The 18475-nt window shown below is 33.8% G+C and overlaps 18 protein-coding genes and 2 non-coding genes across 21 annotated transcripts. All coding sequences in view use genetic code 11, as the record gives it.

The window, feature by feature from the left end:
- Positions 1-411: 411 nt before the first annotated feature.
- Positions 412-2503, top strand: clpP (ATP-dependent Clp protease proteolytic subunit). The gene is made up of 3 exons: positions 412-480; positions 1333-1626; positions 2276-2503. Exons 1-3 carry the CDS (start codon positions 412-414, stop codon positions 2501-2503), a joined length of 591 nt encoding a protein of 196 aa, YP_009733778.1.
- Positions 2504-2666: 163 nt separating this feature from the next.
- On the top strand, positions 2667-2780 carry rps12 (ribosomal protein S12; one part of a trans-spliced gene, as the record gives it; the record has 2 gene entries for this part). Coding sequences YP_009733777.1 and YP_009733731.1 both cover positions 2667-2780 — 114 coding nt within the window.
- An 823-nt stretch (positions 2781-3603) lies between these two features.
- On the top strand, positions 3604-3957 carry rpl20 (ribosomal protein L20). Its single transcript has one exon. The coding sequence runs from the start codon at positions 3604-3606 to the stop codon at positions 3955-3957; it is 354 nt and encodes a 117-aa protein (YP_009733776.1).
- A 237-nt stretch (positions 3958-4194) lies between these two features.
- Positions 4195-4554, bottom strand: rps18 (ribosomal protein S18). Its single transcript has one exon. It carries the CDS (start codon positions 4552-4554, stop codon positions 4195-4197), a length of 360 nt encoding a protein of 119 aa, YP_009733775.1.
- A 158-nt stretch (positions 4555-4712) lies between these two features.
- rpl33 (ribosomal protein L33) lies at positions 4713-4922 on the bottom strand. The gene has a single exon. It carries the CDS (start codon positions 4920-4922, stop codon positions 4713-4715), a length of 210 nt encoding a protein of 69 aa, YP_009733774.1.
- A 486-nt stretch (positions 4923-5408) lies between these two features.
- Positions 5409-5543, bottom strand: psaJ (photosystem I subunit IX). Its single transcript has one exon. The coding sequence runs from the start codon at positions 5541-5543 to the stop codon at positions 5409-5411; it is 135 nt and encodes a 44-aa protein (YP_009733773.1).
- Positions 5544-5942: 399 nt separating this feature from the next.
- trnP-UGG lies at positions 5943-6016 on the top strand. Its single transcript has one exon. It is a non-coding gene; the product is annotated as a tRNA-Pro (tRNA).
- A 181-nt stretch (positions 6017-6197) lies between these two features.
- On the top strand, positions 6198-6271 carry trnW-CCA. The gene has a single exon. It is a non-coding gene; the product is annotated as a tRNA-Trp (tRNA).
- Positions 6272-6409: 138 nt separating this feature from the next.
- On the bottom strand, positions 6410-6523 carry petG (cytochrome b6/f complex subunit V). The gene has a single exon. The coding sequence runs from the start codon at positions 6521-6523 to the stop codon at positions 6410-6412; it is 114 nt and encodes a 37-aa protein (YP_009733772.1).
- A 184-nt stretch (positions 6524-6707) lies between these two features.
- On the bottom strand, positions 6708-6803 carry petL (cytochrome b6/f complex subunit VI). The gene has a single exon. The coding sequence runs from the start codon at positions 6801-6803 to the stop codon at positions 6708-6710; it is 96 nt and encodes a 31-aa protein (YP_009733771.1).
- A 1346-nt stretch (positions 6804-8149) lies between these two features.
- psbE (photosystem II cytochrome b559 alpha subunit) lies at positions 8150-8401 on the top strand. The gene has a single exon. It carries the CDS (start codon positions 8150-8152, stop codon positions 8399-8401), a length of 252 nt encoding a protein of 83 aa, YP_009733770.1.
- Positions 8402-8410: 9 nt separating this feature from the next.
- psbF (photosystem II cytochrome b559 beta subunit) lies at positions 8411-8530 on the top strand. Its single transcript has one exon. It carries the CDS (start codon positions 8411-8413, stop codon positions 8528-8530), a length of 120 nt encoding a protein of 39 aa, YP_009733769.1.
- Positions 8531-8552: 22 nt separating this feature from the next.
- Positions 8553-8669, top strand: psbL (photosystem II protein L). The gene has a single exon. It carries the CDS (start codon positions 8553-8555, stop codon positions 8667-8669), a length of 117 nt encoding a protein of 38 aa, YP_009733768.1.
- A 139-nt stretch (positions 8670-8808) lies between these two features.
- psbJ (photosystem II protein J) lies at positions 8809-8931 on the top strand. The gene has a single exon. The coding sequence runs from the start codon at positions 8809-8811 to the stop codon at positions 8929-8931; it is 123 nt and encodes a 40-aa protein (YP_009733767.1).
- A 1021-nt stretch (positions 8932-9952) lies between these two features.
- petA (cytochrome f) lies at positions 9953-10918 on the bottom strand. The gene has a single exon. The coding sequence runs from the start codon at positions 10916-10918 to the stop codon at positions 9953-9955; it is 966 nt and encodes a 321-aa protein (YP_009733766.1).
- A 232-nt stretch (positions 10919-11150) lies between these two features.
- cemA (chloroplast envelope membrane protein) lies at positions 11151-11840 on the bottom strand. The gene has a single exon. The coding sequence runs from the start codon at positions 11838-11840 to the stop codon at positions 11151-11153; it is 690 nt and encodes a 229-aa protein (YP_009733765.1).
- A 626-nt stretch (positions 11841-12466) lies between these two features.
- ycf4 (photosystem I assembly protein Ycf4) lies at positions 12467-13021 on the bottom strand. The gene has a single exon. The coding sequence runs from the start codon at positions 13019-13021 to the stop codon at positions 12467-12469; it is 555 nt and encodes a 184-aa protein (YP_009733764.1).
- A 446-nt stretch (positions 13022-13467) lies between these two features.
- psaI (photosystem I subunit VIII) lies at positions 13468-13572 on the bottom strand. Its single transcript has one exon. It carries the CDS (start codon positions 13570-13572, stop codon positions 13468-13470), a length of 105 nt encoding a protein of 34 aa, YP_009733763.1.
- Positions 13573-14236: 664 nt separating this feature from the next.
- Positions 14237-15910, bottom strand: accD (acetyl-CoA carboxylase carboxyltransferase beta subunit). Its single transcript has one exon. It carries the CDS (start codon positions 15908-15910, stop codon positions 14237-14239), a length of 1674 nt encoding a protein of 557 aa, YP_009733762.1.
- A 581-nt stretch (positions 15911-16491) lies between these two features.
- Positions 16492-17940, bottom strand: rbcL (ribulose-1,5-bisphosphate carboxylase/oxygenase large subunit). Its single transcript has one exon. It carries the CDS (start codon positions 17938-17940, stop codon positions 16492-16494), a length of 1449 nt encoding a protein of 482 aa, YP_009733761.1.
- Positions 17941-18475: the final 535 nt, after the last annotated feature.

Genomic DNA, 18475 nt, shown 5'->3' with positions numbered 1-18475 from the left:
ACTCTTTCGGTAGATTTTCTCGAGGAAAGAATTAATATTTGTTCTATTCTTTTAGTAATAATAATAATAGATAGTAATAATAGACGAATTCCATTTGTAGGAACAAAAATAAGCAGATCTATTCTATACCCGATAAGTACCAATACGCAATGGTAGAGGGGATTGATCCCACTTTAATTTTCTCTGAGTGAAGACATACCCATTTGTTCATATCATTCCAAAGACCCATTCGTTTCGTAAAAATTTTCCTTTAGTCATAATCATTCGATTTTCTTTTTTTATGTTATTGTTATGAAGTTATTCAATTTATGGATAAACTATGATAAAGGCTAATCTTATTAAGACAATAAACCCGTTGTTACGCTTCCACATCAAAGTAAGATATAGTACTTAATTTTTTTCTTTCATTTTATGCCTATTGGTGTTCCAAAAGTACCTTTTCGAAGTCCTGGAGAGGAAGATGCATCGTGGGTTGACATATAGTGCGACTTGTCAGATATATTGGGTCACATGGAATTTCCCCATTCTCTCCCCTGATCGAGATATCCCCTCTTTCGCCCAAAAAAGATTGATTGAATTATCAAAAGTTTGGAGCGTGAAATACAATTTAATCCTATTTATTTTTTGTAGGGGTATCAGATTAATATTATCAATTAGAATAATTTATGGTTGGCTCGACTGGACCAAAAAAATGAAGTATCCAGGCTCCGTTTAGAAAAAACCCAATTGGTAATATATCTAAGATTACTACTTTTATAATATTCTATTTATAAACAGGAGCGATCTCAAACTGTTTAATCAATCGAGTAATATAATGAATACATTTAATATAATAAATACATTGAATATTTAGTGGAAGACATGAAATAAATGAAATTGAAAAATAAAAAAAGCCATAGCAAAAAGACGTGGTATTGGGACATTTGCCCTATATGTGCAAATAAAAATCGGGCCTATCTTTACTCGGAGTAGAGCATAAACCTAAAAAAATTGAAAAAGCCCATTCAGGAACAAGAAAATGGCATCGTTATTTGGATTCGATCTCGATGAAACAATACATCAATGAGAAGTTCATTCGATAAGTTTAGTAAATTATTTATATATATATTTTATTTATATATAGGTAAAGTAAACAGGCCAAAACAAATCCTTCTTGAAAAATGGAAGAAAAAAAGCCCTTTGTTAGAAGTTAGAAAGAGCCCCCTATGAAAATAAAAAAGAATGAGGGCTGCAATCTACACATTGATTCTTTTTTTTTTGCGCGATTTTTGGTAAACCGTATGCATCAAAAGGTGCGCGTACGGTTCCTAAGGATACAATTATATCCTAATCAACCGACTTTATCGAGCAAGATTACTTTTTTTAGGCCAAGAGGTTGATAGCGATCTCTCGAATCAAATTATTGGTCTTATGGTATATCTCAGTCTAGAGGATGATAGCAAAGATCTGTATTTGTTTATAAACTCTCCCGGGGGGTGGGTAATACCCGGAGTAGCTATTTATGATACTATGCAATTTGTACAACCAGATGTACAGACAATATGCATGGGATTGGCCGCTTCAATAGGATCTTTTCTTCTGGTCGGAGGAGAAATTACCAAACGTCTAGCATTCCCTCATGCTCGGCGCCAATGAGTTTTGTATTTGAGAGAAAAAAGAAGACTATGCCTTCGCCATATGAAATATGACTATTAAGTAATAATAGCATGGCATTTTGAATTCGATATGAGAAACCTTTTTTTTTATTTTTGTTTTTTTTTTTTTTCAAAAATCAATCATTAGATTATATATCGAACGAATAGTATGAGATAAAGGGCATTTCCGATTTTATCTGATTTATCGGAAGCCTATTGCAGCGTCACAAACTTTTTTGTTTTCACACCAGAGGGATAATAACAATATTTATCTTAGGAAAGAATACAAAAAAAAGAAACTTTGGGATTGCTTAATAACAGACTAAATAAATATATAAAGCAACGGAACCATCATAGTATGTTTTAACTACTCCAAAATAAAATGAAGGATGGTTATTGGATTATTTACCGATCGGGGTCTGATAGGCCCTATATTTGAATATTTGAATTTGATTTTATACTTCTTCAATGGAATGGAGGTTATAAAGTAAATTCCATTGTATAGCCGTATGCAATGCGCAAAAGATGCCTGTACGGTTGTTCAATTCTATCTTTTGGTTTTCATATCATTACTCGTTATTTAATTTATTCTCTTTGATTTCTCTTCGAGATAGAAGAACCATTTATTAGGTTATATAATCAGGGTAATGATCCATCAACCTGCTAGTTCTTTTTATGAGGCACCCGCAGGAGAATTTATCCTGGAAGCGGAAGAAATGATGAAGCTGCGCGAAACCATTACAAGGGTTTATGTACAAAGAACAGGCACACCTCTATGGGTTGTATCCGAAGACATGGAAAGAGATGTTTTTATGTCAGCAACAGAAGCCCAAGCTCATGGAATTGTTGATCATGTAGGGGTAGAATAAAAAATAACAGGGATTTCGCGCAAATACAAATACACCATTTGAAATTTTATCTTCTTACTGGGTTTGATAGAGTATTCTATTAATTAATTTATTACTATAGAAGTAATTCCTAATCGGCCGGTTAGGATCGATCTAAACCAGCTCATTATGTATACGAGTCAACATGCCAACTATTAAACAACTTATTAGAAAGACGAGACAGCCAATCAGAAATGTTACGAAATCCCCCGCCCTTGGGGGATGCCCTCAGCGACGAGGAACATGTACTAGGGTGTATGTGTGACTCGTTCAGAGCATGGACTGGGGCAAAAGAAAAGAACCCATTTTTCCAGTATCAGTGATCAGTAACAGTAAATAAGATAAAATAAAACGGAAGAACTCCATTCACTATCTAAAAAGTATCTATCATACCCTTCTTTTGTGTATCAAAATTTATGGTTTCTAGTGGTGTAAATCCAATCGTCTCCATTTTCAATTTAAGATGAGAAAGAATTTCCCATTGGTAGCAAATGTTTATCCATTAAGCGGGGGGAATCCCATTTAAAGGCAAGAAAGATTACGCCCTTACTCTTTCAACAACGGACTAAGAGGGTCAGCTACACAGTTAATCTTCATAATTAAATACCGTTACTGTATAAGTGGATCTCGTTGTGAAAGACGGATTACTGAATAATTCATGGGTAGAGCCAAAAAGTGTGAACTGTACAAGTTAACAATAGCATTGATTAAATGAAAGAAAAGAAGGGGCTCCGGTGTATAGAAGGGATCTCGCCGTTTAAGAAGTAACCATAGAAACGATGGAACCCACTATTTTTTTTTTATTCATTTCTATTTTATATTTACTACTTTTTGTTTTTAATATTAATATGCTTTTTTTAATATCTAGTATCAATATCAATATTATTTCTTATTTCGAGGTAAAATGCCTATAAAAAAAAATAAAAAATTGTGGGCGGGAAGGTTATAGTAGCAAAAGCCGTTGGAGTTTTTATTTTATACATTGGAAGGATCCGTTTTGTTATTAACAAACTAGAAAAGGGGAAGGGAATAACTGAAAGAAAAGAAATCAATTAGTTATTTATCAAAGTTTCATTTATTCAATGACCAGAATTAAACGAGGATGTATAGCTCGGAGACGTAGAACAAAAATTCGTTTATTTGCATCAAGCTTTCGAGGGGCTCATTCAAGACTTACTCGAACTATTACTCAACAGAAAATAAGAGCTTTGTTTTCGGCTTATCGGGATAGAGGTAGGCAAAAGAGATATTTTCGCCGTTTGTGGATCACTCGGATAAATGCAGCAATTCGAGGTAATATAGTATACTATAGTTATAATATTTTCATACACAATCTGTACAAGAAGCAGTTGCTTCTTAATCGTAAAATACTTGCGCAAATAGCTATATTAAATATAAATTGTCTTTCTATGATTTCCACTGAGATTATAAAATAAGTAGATTGGAAGGACTCCATAGGAATGTTTTAAATTTTAATGGAGTGCGCTGTAAAATTAACTCCGGGAAGGTAGAATAGAAATTAGTATGATAAAATATAATCAAATAATATGATAAAATCGTCAAAATGAACAAACAAGACGTTCAATAAAAAAAGATTTATTCTTTTTCCCCGATCCTTTTTTTCTTATGACACGACACTCACATCTTAATTCGCGAATTTTTCGAACAAAACATCAATCCGCCTTTGAGTTCGTATTGGAATTTTGATTCAAGTGAAGAGTAAGCCTATCCCCCTTTTTGATTCTAAGACCCGCAGTTCTAGCAGCCGACTCACCTCTTTCAAATTGTTTCTCATTATTAAGAAAGGGTAACAAAGATAAAATACGAGCTTGCTTGATAGCAATAGTAATTAATCGTTGTTGTTTTAAGTTTAATCTATTCACCCGTCTAGATAATATCTTTCCTTGTTCACTAATAAATCGACTAATTAAACTCATGTTTCTATAATCAATTCGATCCCCCGACCCAATCGGGGGCAAACGCCTACGAAAAGATCGCTTGGATTTAAAATAGAGTCGCTTGGATTTATCCATGATTTGTTTATTCCTTATCCCGAAAATCCTAATTTTGTCGGGGATTTCTTTTTGGTTTGTTTATCTTTAAATATATGTTATATATAATATATGGTATATGACATTTTTCATCTTCCTTGGAAGGATGACATACAATACATACGTGTAATCGGTTCCATCTATTTCTTTATCTCCCCATGAATTGTATATTTGTAACAAAAGGGACAGAATTTTCTCAATTCCAATCGACTAGGCGTATTGTGTCGATTCTTTTGAGTAATATATCTGGAAATACCAACCCTCTTTGATTCCTTATTAGCATCATTTCGAACAGCACAATTGGTACATTCCAAAATAACTGTTACTCGAACATCTTTCCCCTTGGCCATGAACCCCCTTTGTATTTTTGATTCACTCAACTATTCTATTTTGCGATCCAAAGAGAAAAAAGGAACGAAAAAAAAAAAAATAGAAGTTGCTAACTCGAAATAAAATTATGAAAAATTTCGTTGCAATCAAGATAGTAATAATAAGTAATACAATGATTTCTAACTACATTTCTAATCCCAATATAGCGTTTCGTCTTTCATTTAAGTATTTTGTATGATATTGTTGACCTATCCATCAATTTCCATTTCCGTTCTCATTCTCTTTTTAATTATTTTAATTTAAATTAAAAATTTTATTTTAATTCGAGCCTCGGGCCTGAGGCCCGAGTTCCGAGTTTCACTGAATTTGAATCCACTTTTATTCTTTCTCTTTTCGAACTTATTCGAATTTTAAAAATTCTAAAATTAAAAGATGGGAAGGGGAGGGATTAGTCACAGAGATTTTATTAAATCCCTAATCTTCTTCACCACTTCCCATGTTACTAACTAGAATGAAAAAAAGGGGAATATCAGCGCATCCGGAAATAAACGATTGATCTCTATCAATAGACCTGCTAAAAACCCGAACCATATAGTACTTACTACCGGCGCCACGGAGAGATATGTTTTTAGATCTCGCATTTTATTTGAAATCCTCCTTCTTTATTGGAATTTGTAATACATATATGATCAGACATATATGGAGTTAATGATCGCTTGTATTTGTCCGCGGAATCCCTAATTCAAATTGAAATGTACAACGATTCAGTAGAATATTTCTTTTCTTAAAAAAAACGTGCCCTTTTCTGTACCAGCATTTCCCAAAAATATTCATTTTTTTTACAGCGGGTTTCATTATACGTAACGCATATAAGTAGTTTATTATAATTAATTAATAATTAATTAATAATTAATTATATGTTCTATGATATGAGATCAAAAAGAAGAAATGACAAGATAATTTTTGTATAGAAATGGAGTAAATAAAGATGTGGAAAACAATACGGGTATTCTCTACAATGACACTGTAACCCAATTGAAAGGGATGTAGCGCAGCTTGGTAGCGCGTTTGTTTTGGGTACAAAATGTCACGGGTTCAAATCCTGTCATCCCTACCTATTCTATTACTTATCTTATGAGCAGGAATCGTAACGAGGGATCAATTGAAATCGATTAAATTGGGCATCCATAACATGATCAATCTTTCATTTGACTCTATTCTACTATAGAATAGGATACGCATGCAAAAATATAATATATTAGAGTTACTTACAAAATATTTAGTGTGATAATAAAGCGCTCTTAGTTCAGTTCGGTAGAACGCGGGTCTCCAAAACCCGATGTCGTAGGTTCAAATCCTACAGAGCGTGATCCCATTCTTGTTATTCTTAGGTCGAAAATTACACTGAAATGAAATAATTGAACAGCAATTTCAATTTGACCCCTGCCCTATGTATTAAAATTAATAAAGCAAGTAGGGGTCAATCAAAAAAAGAGCTATTAATTAATTAAAGGTCCAACTGATCACCGCGTCTGTATTGTAAATATGCGGTTACAAATAATCCAGCCAAAGTAATAGGAATTAGACCTAAGACAATTCCAAATAGAAAAACTTCAATCATTTCGATTTGTTTGAAAGAGGAAAAGGAGAGGTAATATCTATTCTTAACTATTAATTCATATTGCCCATGAATCTCAATGACCAAAAATTGGAAATTGACACGGTAAGAAACTTAAGAAACTATAGAATATATGGAATAACACAGAAAGATTTCGTTTTTTTATGAATCGTTTGTTCAATTAATTTCAAATAAGTCGTATCTTGTTCAACCCGATAAATAGAGCTGAGGTTATAGTTAAAACCGCTAGTAGAAAACCGAAATAACTAGTTATAGTAAGCATAAAGAGGCTAAATGAAATATGGTCTTTTTATACATATGTTTAGAAAGCACTTCCCTAAATTCAAATTTTTGAAAGATACAAACAAGAATAAGCAAAAAGACCAATTCCACTTATTCTTTCAATTGAAAGTTTTTGATTCATCAATCCTTCTAAACAGTAATAAAAAAAAATGGGAGTGACATAGGTAAGAAATCAATTCATCATCTGTGATATCTGAGCATCCCCTAATTCCCAATCAACAGATTCATCTTAAAAACTAATATTCTTATACTAATATTATATATTATTATTATAATTAATAATCAAAATTAGAAATAATAAAAAACTCTGTTGTGTAACTTCATTCAAAAAATGAAATTGAATCGCTTTAAAATTGGAAAATCATTTCTATTTTGATTTTGATCTTTTTTTTATTATTGTATCGAATACATTGTGTATTTTCGAACAAAGAATGACCCTATATTATACTAGAATCTCCCTTTTTTTACTTTAACTTTACTTTATTACTTTCCCTTTTCTTTTTTACTTTAATTTGATTTGATTTGACCTCATTAGATTCAGTAGTAGGTTCATTCTCATAATATCTCTAATGAGAAGAAAAAGAGTTTCGCATGATCTAATCGTGCGAAACTTATACATTTTTTCTTTACATATCTTAAATTAGAGAGCCCCCCGCCCTTTTATAATTATAATTCGATCAAGAACGGCCTTTTGGTTCTAATACAACAATGCGTGCATCGCGAATATTGATTATTTTCTTCTTTGTTCTCTTTCTTTCGTCGAAGACTATCGGCTAGTCTTACTTCTTACTGGACAACTAACCAATTCCTTAAAAATGAAAAAAAAAAGGGGGGGGAGGTTCCAACAAAAAACATCTTCTACAAACACAAAAAGAAAGAATATTTTTATATTTTGGATCTAATTGAATTGTAGGTGTAGGAGAATGGAATATGATAATCCCACTCGCGAATTATTTGAAAGCAACCCGTTGTATTCACATTTTATCTGATCTTCAGTTTCTAATCCGAAGCCGATAATGGAGAGAACCCTTATACTACTACAGGAATTTGAAAATTTTTTTATTGAATAGTATAGAATACTACATCGACAGGCAACAATAAAAGAAAAAAGAAAGTCTCTAGCACTCCATTTAGATACTAATTGTGAAATTGCGTTGCTGTGTCAGAAGAAGGATAGCTATACTGATTCGGTATACTCTAAAGACACCCTTGGTACCCTATTGACGATCTCACAAAGATTAAATTTCAGTGAATTCCCATTTACTGATCTCATCTTTTACGGAATCGATCCCCTTTTTGACTGTACAAGAATACGTGGAGCTCGGCATGTCTGGAAGCACAGGAGAACGTTCTTTTGCTGATATTATTACCAGTATTCGATACTGGGTCATTCATAGCATTACTATACCTTCCCTTTTCATTGCGGGTTGGTTATTCGTCAGCACGGGTTTAGCTTACGATGTATTTGGAAGCCCTCGTCCAAACGAGTATTTTACAGAGAGTCGACAAGGAATTCCATTAATAACTGGCCGTTTTGATCCTTTGGAACAACTCGATGAATTTAGTAGATCTTTTTAGGAGGCCCCAATGACCATAGATAGAACCTATCCCATTTTTACAGTGCGATGGTTGGCTGTTCACGGATTAGCTGTACCTACCGTTTCTTTTTTGGGGTCAATATCAGCAATGCAGTTCATACAACGATAAACCTAATTCAAATTATAAATCTATGACACAATCAAACCCGAACGAACAAAGTGTTGAATTGAATCGTACCAGTCTCTACTGGGGTTTATTACTCATTTTTGTACTTGCTGTTTTATTTTCCAATTATTTCTTCAATTAAGAGAAGCAAAGAGAATAGTAAACAACAGAATAATAGAAATTCTCTTATCCCATTCGGAAGGATATCATATCATAATTATCTATGACTGTTTATGTCTATAGCATGACCACTTGATGAAATTTGGAGGTACGCGGGACAAATGGCCGATACTACTGGAAGGATTCCTCTTTGGATAATAGGCACTGTAACGGGTATTCTTGTGATTGGTTTAATCGGTATTTTCTTTTATGGTTCATATTCCGGATTGGGTTCATCCCTGTAGTAATCGGATGCATTGAGTTATAGACATGAAAGCGTAAGAACTCAACGGGATCTCCCTCGAATCAGATAAATAAAGAGGGGTTAGGTCCCGTTGAGTTCTTAATGATCAGAATCATTTATTCGTATAAATGAAAAAAATAAATCACCCTTTTACGATGTTTGAAAAAACCCCATTTCATTTCTTTCTGATGATGTTTTTGAAAAAACTAACTTCATTGATTGATGCAGAACATCTGTTCCTTGATAGTATTTGTCGATACTTTAAAAATTTAAAGAAAGAAGGAATCGCTCCATTAAATCCCATCCCTCTTTTGCGGACACAATCAAACTATAACAATAATATATATTTCTATTGATCAGATATCATGAAAATTTTTTCTATACTACTAAAACCTTACTCTATTTTTTTTTTTTTTTTAGTATTTGTATTTAATAAAAATTTCCATTGAATTATAAATTCATTAAAGGGTTCTCAGAACCCTGGAAAAATTTGAAACTAAAAATAGGATCTTTGACAAATGGGATCAAAACCTAAAATCATTAGTATTTCGACACAAGACCTTATTATTTCGATACAAGATACAAGAAAGGTATGGAAATTTCTTTTTTCTTGTATCGAAGGCTGGGAAGACGAAGAAACCCTCCTATAATCCCTTGTTCCCCTCCTTTCTACCTTTTTTTATATTATCCACTTACTTATCTTATGTTTAGTATCTAGTCGAATTTTATTTTATTCGAATACAAAACTATCAATAGATTCTATGTCATTTAAATATGACAATAATGACATAATCATACCACTCTAATTTGGATTGATTGAAAAAAAAAAAAAAACAAAGAAGAGTTAAAGTCAAGTGGTCCTCTTCACAATATACATACTATGACTAGGCGGTACAAGTAATTACCAAACTCTAGTAGAAAAGAAAAAGGCTCTTAATAATTTTTTTGATTATACATAATTATATAATTGCCAATACAAATTGAGTTCTTTTTACAAACTTTATGGTAATAAATCCAAGGATCTAGAAATTCATTTCGGACAATTGAACCTTCTCAAACTGTTTCTTTTTAAGAACCAAAAATATTTGTGCTAAAATAACGGATGCCAAGAAAAACAAAAGGCCTTGGACACGTAATGGATCTTGAAGTACTATTTCCGCATCCCCCTGACCAAATCCACCTACATTAGGATTACTCGTTAATGGTTGATCAAGTTGGACGGATTCTCCTTCTGAAACAAGAAGTTCAGGTCCAGGGGGGATAATATCCACCACTTGACGCCCATCCGATGCATCCACTATGGTTATTTCGTATCCTCCTTTTTCTTTTCGTATGATTTTGCTTACTATACCCGCTGCTGCAGCATTATAAACATTATTGTTACTCTTGCTACCGTCGGGATAAATCTGACCCCTTCCCCTGTTCCCGCCTACGTATATGGGATATTTTAAGAAGTGAACATCTTTCTTAGTAGCGGGGTCCGGGGAAAGAATAGGAAAGGTGATTTCGCTATATTTCTGACCAGGAACAGGACCTATCACAAGAATATTTTTTTTAGTCGGGCGGTAGTTCTGAAAAGACAGATTGCCTATCTTTTCTTTAATCTCGGGCGAAATACGATCGGGGGGGGCTAATTCAAACCCTTCGGGTAAAATAAGAACAGCCCCCACATTCAAAGCCCCCTTTTTACCATTAGCAAGAACTTGTTTTAATTGCATATCATAAGGAATTCGAACAACCGCTTCAAATACAGTATCAGGAAGTACCGCCTGTGGAACCTCAATATCCACGGGTTTATTAGCTAAATGGCAATTGGCACATACAATACGGCCGGTCGCTTCGCGTGGATTTTCATAACCCTGCTGTGCAAAGATGGGATAGGCATTTGAAATGGGTGCCCCAGTTATTATATATATCATGAGCGATACGGAAATGGATCGAGTAATCTCTTCCTTTATCCAAGAAAAAAGGGTATTTCTAGTTTGCATGGTCCAATCATTGGTATCGAAAATTTATACAATAAAATTAGGTAGGTTCTTAGTCTAGTATAGTTCCCTATCTATGATTCTGCTATGTACTAAAAGAATTTTATTGTAATGGAATAGAATATAGGAGGAATCGAATCCCTTGTATGAGTAAAAAGAATAAGTACAGTTTTGAATGTTTTGCTTATGTACAAAGTAACAACCAACCATTCTAATTGGATCAGTGAATCATTTTTCAGTCATTCATTGAATGATAAATCACTACAAGTGAGGGAGATACACGATTTAAATAACGGAAAATCAAATATTTTAAAATTGTATCTAGAATGACCGGAAAGGTAGAAACAAGACCGGATATAATTTGCTCATTATGAGCAAATCCAAAATCTTTGTAGACAGATCCAATCATTAGTTCCCAACCGTGGGGCGAATGGAATCCTATACATAAATCAGTTACTAAAAGAATGGAAAAGGCTTTGATTGTGTCGCTTAAGTTATATAGAAATTCTTGAACCCAATAGTTAAGAATAACAAGTTCTTCATTACCTAGCATAGAATAACCACTTAGAATAACGAAACAGATCATATTTGTCGAGAAGTGCAAAATCGTATGGATACAATCTTCATTGTGCATCTTGATCAATTGGATCGTTTCGTTGTAGATTCCGATACGAAGCTTTTCTAGATGTGTTCCCGGGTATTCCTTTATCATTTCGTCCAAGAGTAAGAGTTCCTCTAATTCTATGAATTTTTTTAGAATACTCTTTTCTTGAATATCATTCAAAAAAATTTCGGATTGCCTAGTATCCCACCAATTAGTAACCCAAGATTCCAGACTTTTAGTAAATGAGAGAGAGATCCACCAGGGCAAAAATACTATAGATGCAAGATATAGAAGGGGAATGAATGCTTTCTTTTTTGCCATTTTTTCGTCTTTGAATTTTTAATGAACTCACCCCATTCGTTGACGCTATACGATACTAACTAATATTCCTATCAAGGATCAGTTCTATTACAAGTTATCGAGCCCACGAATCTATTCCCCGCTTTTTTTGTGTATGATTCAGCGGTTAGTACTTGAATTTATAAATAATACAGAAATGGAATAAAAAAGAATCCACTTAGAATAAAGAGATTGTTTCCAAATCCATCACTTGCTAAAATTCGAAGAGAGTGACCCCTTTCAATAAAGAAATGCATGAAAGAGCCCCTTCAAGTAACAAATATTATTCAGATTTTGAAACGAAAGAACTCTCTTTCTATCAAAATATCCAATTTTTTGAAAAAAAAAAAAAACGACGCATAGTCCGGGAATAATTGAGAGAATTTTCTGAAGAATATTGTGATTCTGATAAAAAAAATGACTACCAAAACAAGACAAAAAAGCTATCGTTATAAGCATCCCAATCGTTTGGTAATTAAGAAGTACAAAAAGGGATAAAAAGAAAGATTGATTGACAAAACAAAAAAAAAGAGAATCTACAAGATATAATCTCTCTATTGAAAATAAAAAAAGCATTCATTCTTTTCATTTCAGTTTCAATTCATTTTTTAAAATACTTCAATTGGTACACGCAAGAAATAAGCCAATTCAGCAGCTTTTTGCTCAAGTTCTCGTGGAGTCAAATTCTCATCAGTACGAGTCAAAGGAATAGCGCCATGGCCTCTGATTTCCATATAAAGGACACGACGAGCATAAATACCCTCTTTCACTTCTATTCTGATGGACTGGACGTCTTTCATAAAGAATTGGAGGAAGATGCGACGATTTTTTCCAGGAAATCCCCAACGAAAAATACACACTATTCCTTCTTTTCTATCGAACCGATCATAACCACTACCTACATTCCACGAAATTGTGCACCACAAATAAGAGCTAATAAAGAGACCCGCAATTCCGTAGAAAGACATCACGATCCCCTGTGGAAAAAAAATGATTTGCGTAGGCGGAAATAAAGATATCAAATTTCTACCAAGATAACTGGAAATTCCAACTAATAAAAACCCTAATGAACCTAAAAAAAGGATAAAGGCCCAGCAGAAATTACTTGTTTTTCGAGACCCTGCTATAAGTTCTATCCATATATGTTCTGATCGCCAATTCATACTAGATCTAGTTGCATTTTATTGAAATTGAGAGAATAACCCAAATTAATTTGACTTTTTGTGTGTTTCCGAAATAACTCTCATCAACTAGCACTATTCTGATGTGAACTTTTATTTTAGGAGTAATTCATCGAATTGGTTAGATATAAAATAATAATATCCATTTCGTATGATTTCCTATAGATATCCACATACATATAGATATATTCACTTTACATTTAAGGCATTCGCCCCGACCCCGATTTGATTTCGTTGCAAATAGCTATAATTTATTTACTCATATATCATGTTTACACACGAATAACAATAATAGTTTCTTTATGTTCGGGGGAAACCACATCACATATTTTATTCTAAGAAATAGATATCTGTGTTATGGTCTAAGTCTAAATCTTGAAAAAAAAAAAAAACAAAATAGATGAGATTTAGCCCCATCATATCGATATCTAAAAAATCTTGTTTTTTTGAATATGAAGAGATAAAGAAGCCATCGCAATTGCCGGCAATATTAGGCCCACGAAAGGCACAAAAAAAGAGGGTAAATTTGTCATAAAATGGATACCTGGATTTACTATTTTTACCTGTTATTGTTATATTGTTATAAAGGTATCTTATAATCATTATTTATAATTCATATAGAATTATACTAAGCATATCGAAGTGAGTATATGTGATATAATAAGAAGTGAGTATATGTGATATAATAAAAAATATATAAATATAATAAAATAAGTGCAAGGAATGTCGAACTAAATAAATATAATTTTTCATCTTTCTACATGAAATATATATATATATGATAATCGCCTTTTTTATTATCTTGTTTTTGTCTTATAATTTGAATTTCATAAAATGGAATAAAATAAAGAAAGAGTTTCTTACAACTTCCTGAAAAATTTGTTACAATCCGATCCGGGAATAGGGAATCTTAGTAAAACTGGGGATTCTAAAAAAATATCGAAAGATGCAAGATTCTGTACTTTTCACTTTTAAATTTTCTATATTTGAATTATATACACATAAGAAGAGAACGTGAAATTCGCTTTATTCTCCTGGCCTAATTTTAATTTAGCGGAAGAAGGAATGCATTCTTTTTTTTTGATAGAGGTTTTTACTGATTAGTAATCGGGAATGTCGGTAAAAAAAAAATGATCCGCATAATTATTTTTACAATTAAATCTTATGTTATCAAATGCTACCAAGCCAAAATCCATTCTACGGATTTTGGCTTTGATTTCTATAAACTAAATAACTACTCGTTTTATAAAAAAAAAAATAATAATTTATATTTTGATTAATTAATATATTTTTTTTATTAAGGATCCACTTGATTGAATTTTGATTCAGAGAAAAGAAAGCGTGGAGCTGAAATAACTCACCCAGAACGTCTTTTAAAAGATTACGTGGTACGATTAGGTCGAATTGGCCCTTATGGAATAAATATTCAGCCGTTTGTGAGCCCTCAGGTACTGTCGTATTCAATGTTTGTTCAATTACTCTTTTACCCGCAAATGCAATGTAGGCATTGGGTTCGGCAATAATGATATCGCCCAACATACCAAAACTGGCTGTCACCCCACCAGTAGTAGGAGATGTAAGGATTGATACATAGAATAACTTTTTCTTTGATTGATAATCATATAAAGCGGAAGCTATTTTAGCCATTTGCATCAAGCTCAAACTTCCTTCTTGCATGCGTGCTCCTCCGGAAGCACACACTAGAATAAGAGGCAAAAACCGATTGGTAGCATATTCGATCAAACGAGTGATCTTCTCGCCAACTACGGAGCCCATACTACCCCCCATAAACTGAAAATCCATAACCCCAATTGCTATGGGAATACCGTTTAGTTGACCTGTGCCTGTTTGAACAGCCTCAGTTAATCCTGTTTTTCTTTGATAAGAATCAATACGATCTTTGTAAGATTCCTCTTCCAACGGAAATTCAATGGTATCCACAGAGACCATATCTTCATCCATAGGAACCCAAGTACCTGGATCAATCAAAAGTTCTATTCTATCTGAACTACTCATTTTCAAATGATGTCCACAGTGTTCGCAAATATTCATTTTTGATTTCAAAAATTTCTTATAATTTAATCCATAACAATTTTCGCATTGAACCCATAAATGCCTATATTTTTGAGTAAAATCTAGATCATTAGAATTTTCCGTTTCTGTTATAGTTAACTCACTACCAGCCGGACTCGTTTTTATACTTGAACTCTGGGTTTCACTACTATTTCTGCTTTCATCAAAAATGTAACTAGAAATGTAATTGTCATTGTAATTGACAATACCACTTAAAATGTAACTATCAATACAAATTTGAGAACGAAAATAGCTGTCAATACAGCTAGTAATGTGTTTATTCCAACTATATTTAGTATCATATATGTAAGGATCATAGTGGGGATCATCACTATTAGATACACTATTTAGATAACAAAAATTCCGAGAATTAGAAAAAGAGCTTTCTAGTTCACTTAGAAAAGAATGAGCATTGTCAATCTCAAAAATTTGATTTTCAATATCAAAACATATGAAATAACTGTCCCTATTATTATCCCTAACTAAAAAAGTATCATCAGGTACGAAATTATGAATGTCTCTAACGCCGACTAAATGATCAACATTACTGTAACTAGAATTGTCACTATCGCTCCCACTAAGAGTGTTTTTATCTATATCATTTCTAATCGGGTCTTCACTTACACTGGTATTTTCAATAGAACCAAGGCTGCCCATTGATTTACTTAGCCCATACCCGTATTCTAACTCCTTTTTTTTGGACAACATCGAGTTGAACCACCCTTTTTCCATAAAGCCTTGTTGCACATATTTACATGAAAAATACAATATATGAATAGTCATTCGATAAAAAATCATTTGAATATTTCATTTACTATCCTAATACGCATCCAAATACAATCACTAGGGTTCTATTAACAAAAAAAACAAGTAGGTGTTGTTTAATTATTTCTTTTTTCGATTTGAAATAGCTAGTGATCCCCCCGCGTGTGTTGTATCAAATTCAAATCGAAAAAAGAAATAATTGTTCTATCCTATGAATATAAAGAAAGAATGTTTTTCGTAAAATCTCGTCTACTAATAAGGTTCTAGTCCAACACAGAACGAAAGGGACAATATACGGGATGGGTAGAAGAAGCTCTCATATATGACTCGATCCATGATCGGAAACTACGGGATATAAAAGAAGATACCAACCAACCCTTAGGATCCATAGAATTAATTGTGGACCTAACACAACAATAGAAACGCTTAAGTTGTTTCGTTTTATATATATATATTTATTTAAGATCTTGTATACGTATATCTAGATAAGTATGTATCTGTAAAATAGATACAATAGTATCTTTGTTTTGTATTCGGCTCAATCCTTTTTTTAGTAAAAGATTGGGCCGAGTTTAATTACAATTCAATTAAGAGAACGAGCGGTAATTACTGGATTACAAAGTATCCATTGCTGGGAATTCAAATTTGATCTCTTTCCATACTTCACAAGCAGCAGCTAGCTCAGGACTCCATTTAGCAGCCTCACGGATAATTTCATTACCCTCACGAGCAAGATCACGTCCCTCATTACGAGCTTGTACACATGCTTCTAGAGCTACTCGATTAGCTACGGCACCAGGTGCATTTCCCCAAGGGTGCCCCAAAGTTCCTCCGCCAAATTGTAGTACGGAATCATCTCCAAAGATTTCGGTCAGAGCAGGCATATGCCAAACGTGAATACCCCCTGAAGCCACGGGCAGAACACCTGGTAAAGAGACCCAATCTTGAGTGAAATAAATACCGCGGCTTCGATCTTTTTCAATATAATCATCACGTAGTAAATCAACAAAGCCTAAAGTGATTTCTCTTTCCCCTTCAAGTTTACCTACTACGGTACCGGCATGAATATGATCTCCACCAGACATACGTAATGCTTTAGCTAGTACACGAAAGTGTATACCATGATTCTTCTGTCGATCAATAACTGCATGCATTGCACGATGGATGTGAAGAAGTAGACCATTATCTCGGCAATAATGAGCCAAGCTAGTATTTGCAGTGAACCCCCCGGTTAAGTAGTCATGCATTACGATGGGAACTCCCAGTTCTCTGGCAAATACAGCCCTTTTGATCATTTCTTCGCATGTACCTGCAGTAGCATTCAAGTAATGCCCTTTGATTTCACCTGTTTCAGCCTGCGCTTTATAAATTGCTTCGGCACAAAATAGGAAACGGTCTCTCCAACGCATAAATGGTTGGGAATTAACGTTCTCATCATCTTTGGTAAAATCAAGCCCACCGCGGAGACATTCATAAACTGCTCTACCGTAATTCTTAGCGGATAATCCCAATTTAGGTTTAATAGTACATCCTAATAGGGGGCGGCCATACTTGTTTAATTTATCCCTCTCAACTTGGATGCCATGAGGCGGACCTTGGAAAGTTTTAGAATAAGAAGTAGGGATTCGCAAATCCTCCAGACGTAGAGCGCGCAGGGCCTTGAATCCAAATACATTACCCACAATGGAAGTAAACATGTTAGTAACAGAACCTTCTTCAAAGAGGTCTAAGGGGTAAGCTACATAAGCAATAAATTGATTTTCTTCTCCAGCAACCGGCTCGATGTGGTAGCATCGTCCTTTGTAACGATCAAGACTGGTAAGCCCGTCAGTCCACACAGTTGTCCATGTCCCAGTGGAAGATTCAGCAGCTACCGCGGCCCCTGCTTCCTCGGGCGGAACTCCAGGTTGAGGAGTTACTCGGAAGGCTGCCAAGATATCAGTATCTTTGGTTTGATAGTCAGGAGTATAATAAGTCAATTTATAATCTTTAACACCAGCTTTGAATCCAACACTTGCTTTAGTCTCTGTTTGTGGTGACATAAGTCCCTCCCTACAACTCATGAATTAAGAATTTTCGCAACAACAAGGTCTACTCGACATGAATTAGGAGTTAATGAAACCTTTCAAGGAATCCTTTCAAAAAATTATCAACTAATTAGAATGGTTCGTTATTAGACCATGATATTTGATTCGCCAAATACACCATTATTGTATACTCTTTCATATGTATGGCGCAACCCAATCCTTGTTTTCTCAAGTTTCTAATCTCTTACCCCCGCCCCCCATTGGAATATCTAAATAATAAGAAATTAACTCTTGACAGTGATATATGTTGTATATGTAAATCCTAGATGTGAAAATAGGAGGAGTTCGCCCATGAAAAGCAAAGCATGAAACTAAAACTCTAAAACTAAAGGGTATAGGTAAAAAAAAAATAGGCTAGGCATAAATCGATAGGCTTAAATATTAACTAAGAAATGAGATAAGGGCACCAATAAGATAGAAAAAATGAATCGTAAATAGAAATAGAGTTCCGGTTCGAATTCGATAAATAATATGGATGATATTGTCTATAATGATAGTCAAATGAAAGACT

Source organism: Quercus robur, chloroplast (genome assembly GCF_932294415.1).
Source record: "Quercus robur cultivar Fastigiata chloroplast, complete genome".
NCBI lineage: Eukaryota > Viridiplantae > Streptophyta > Magnoliopsida > Fagales > Fagaceae > Quercus > Quercus robur.
This window is presented reverse-complemented; position numbering and strand designations above follow the sequence as displayed.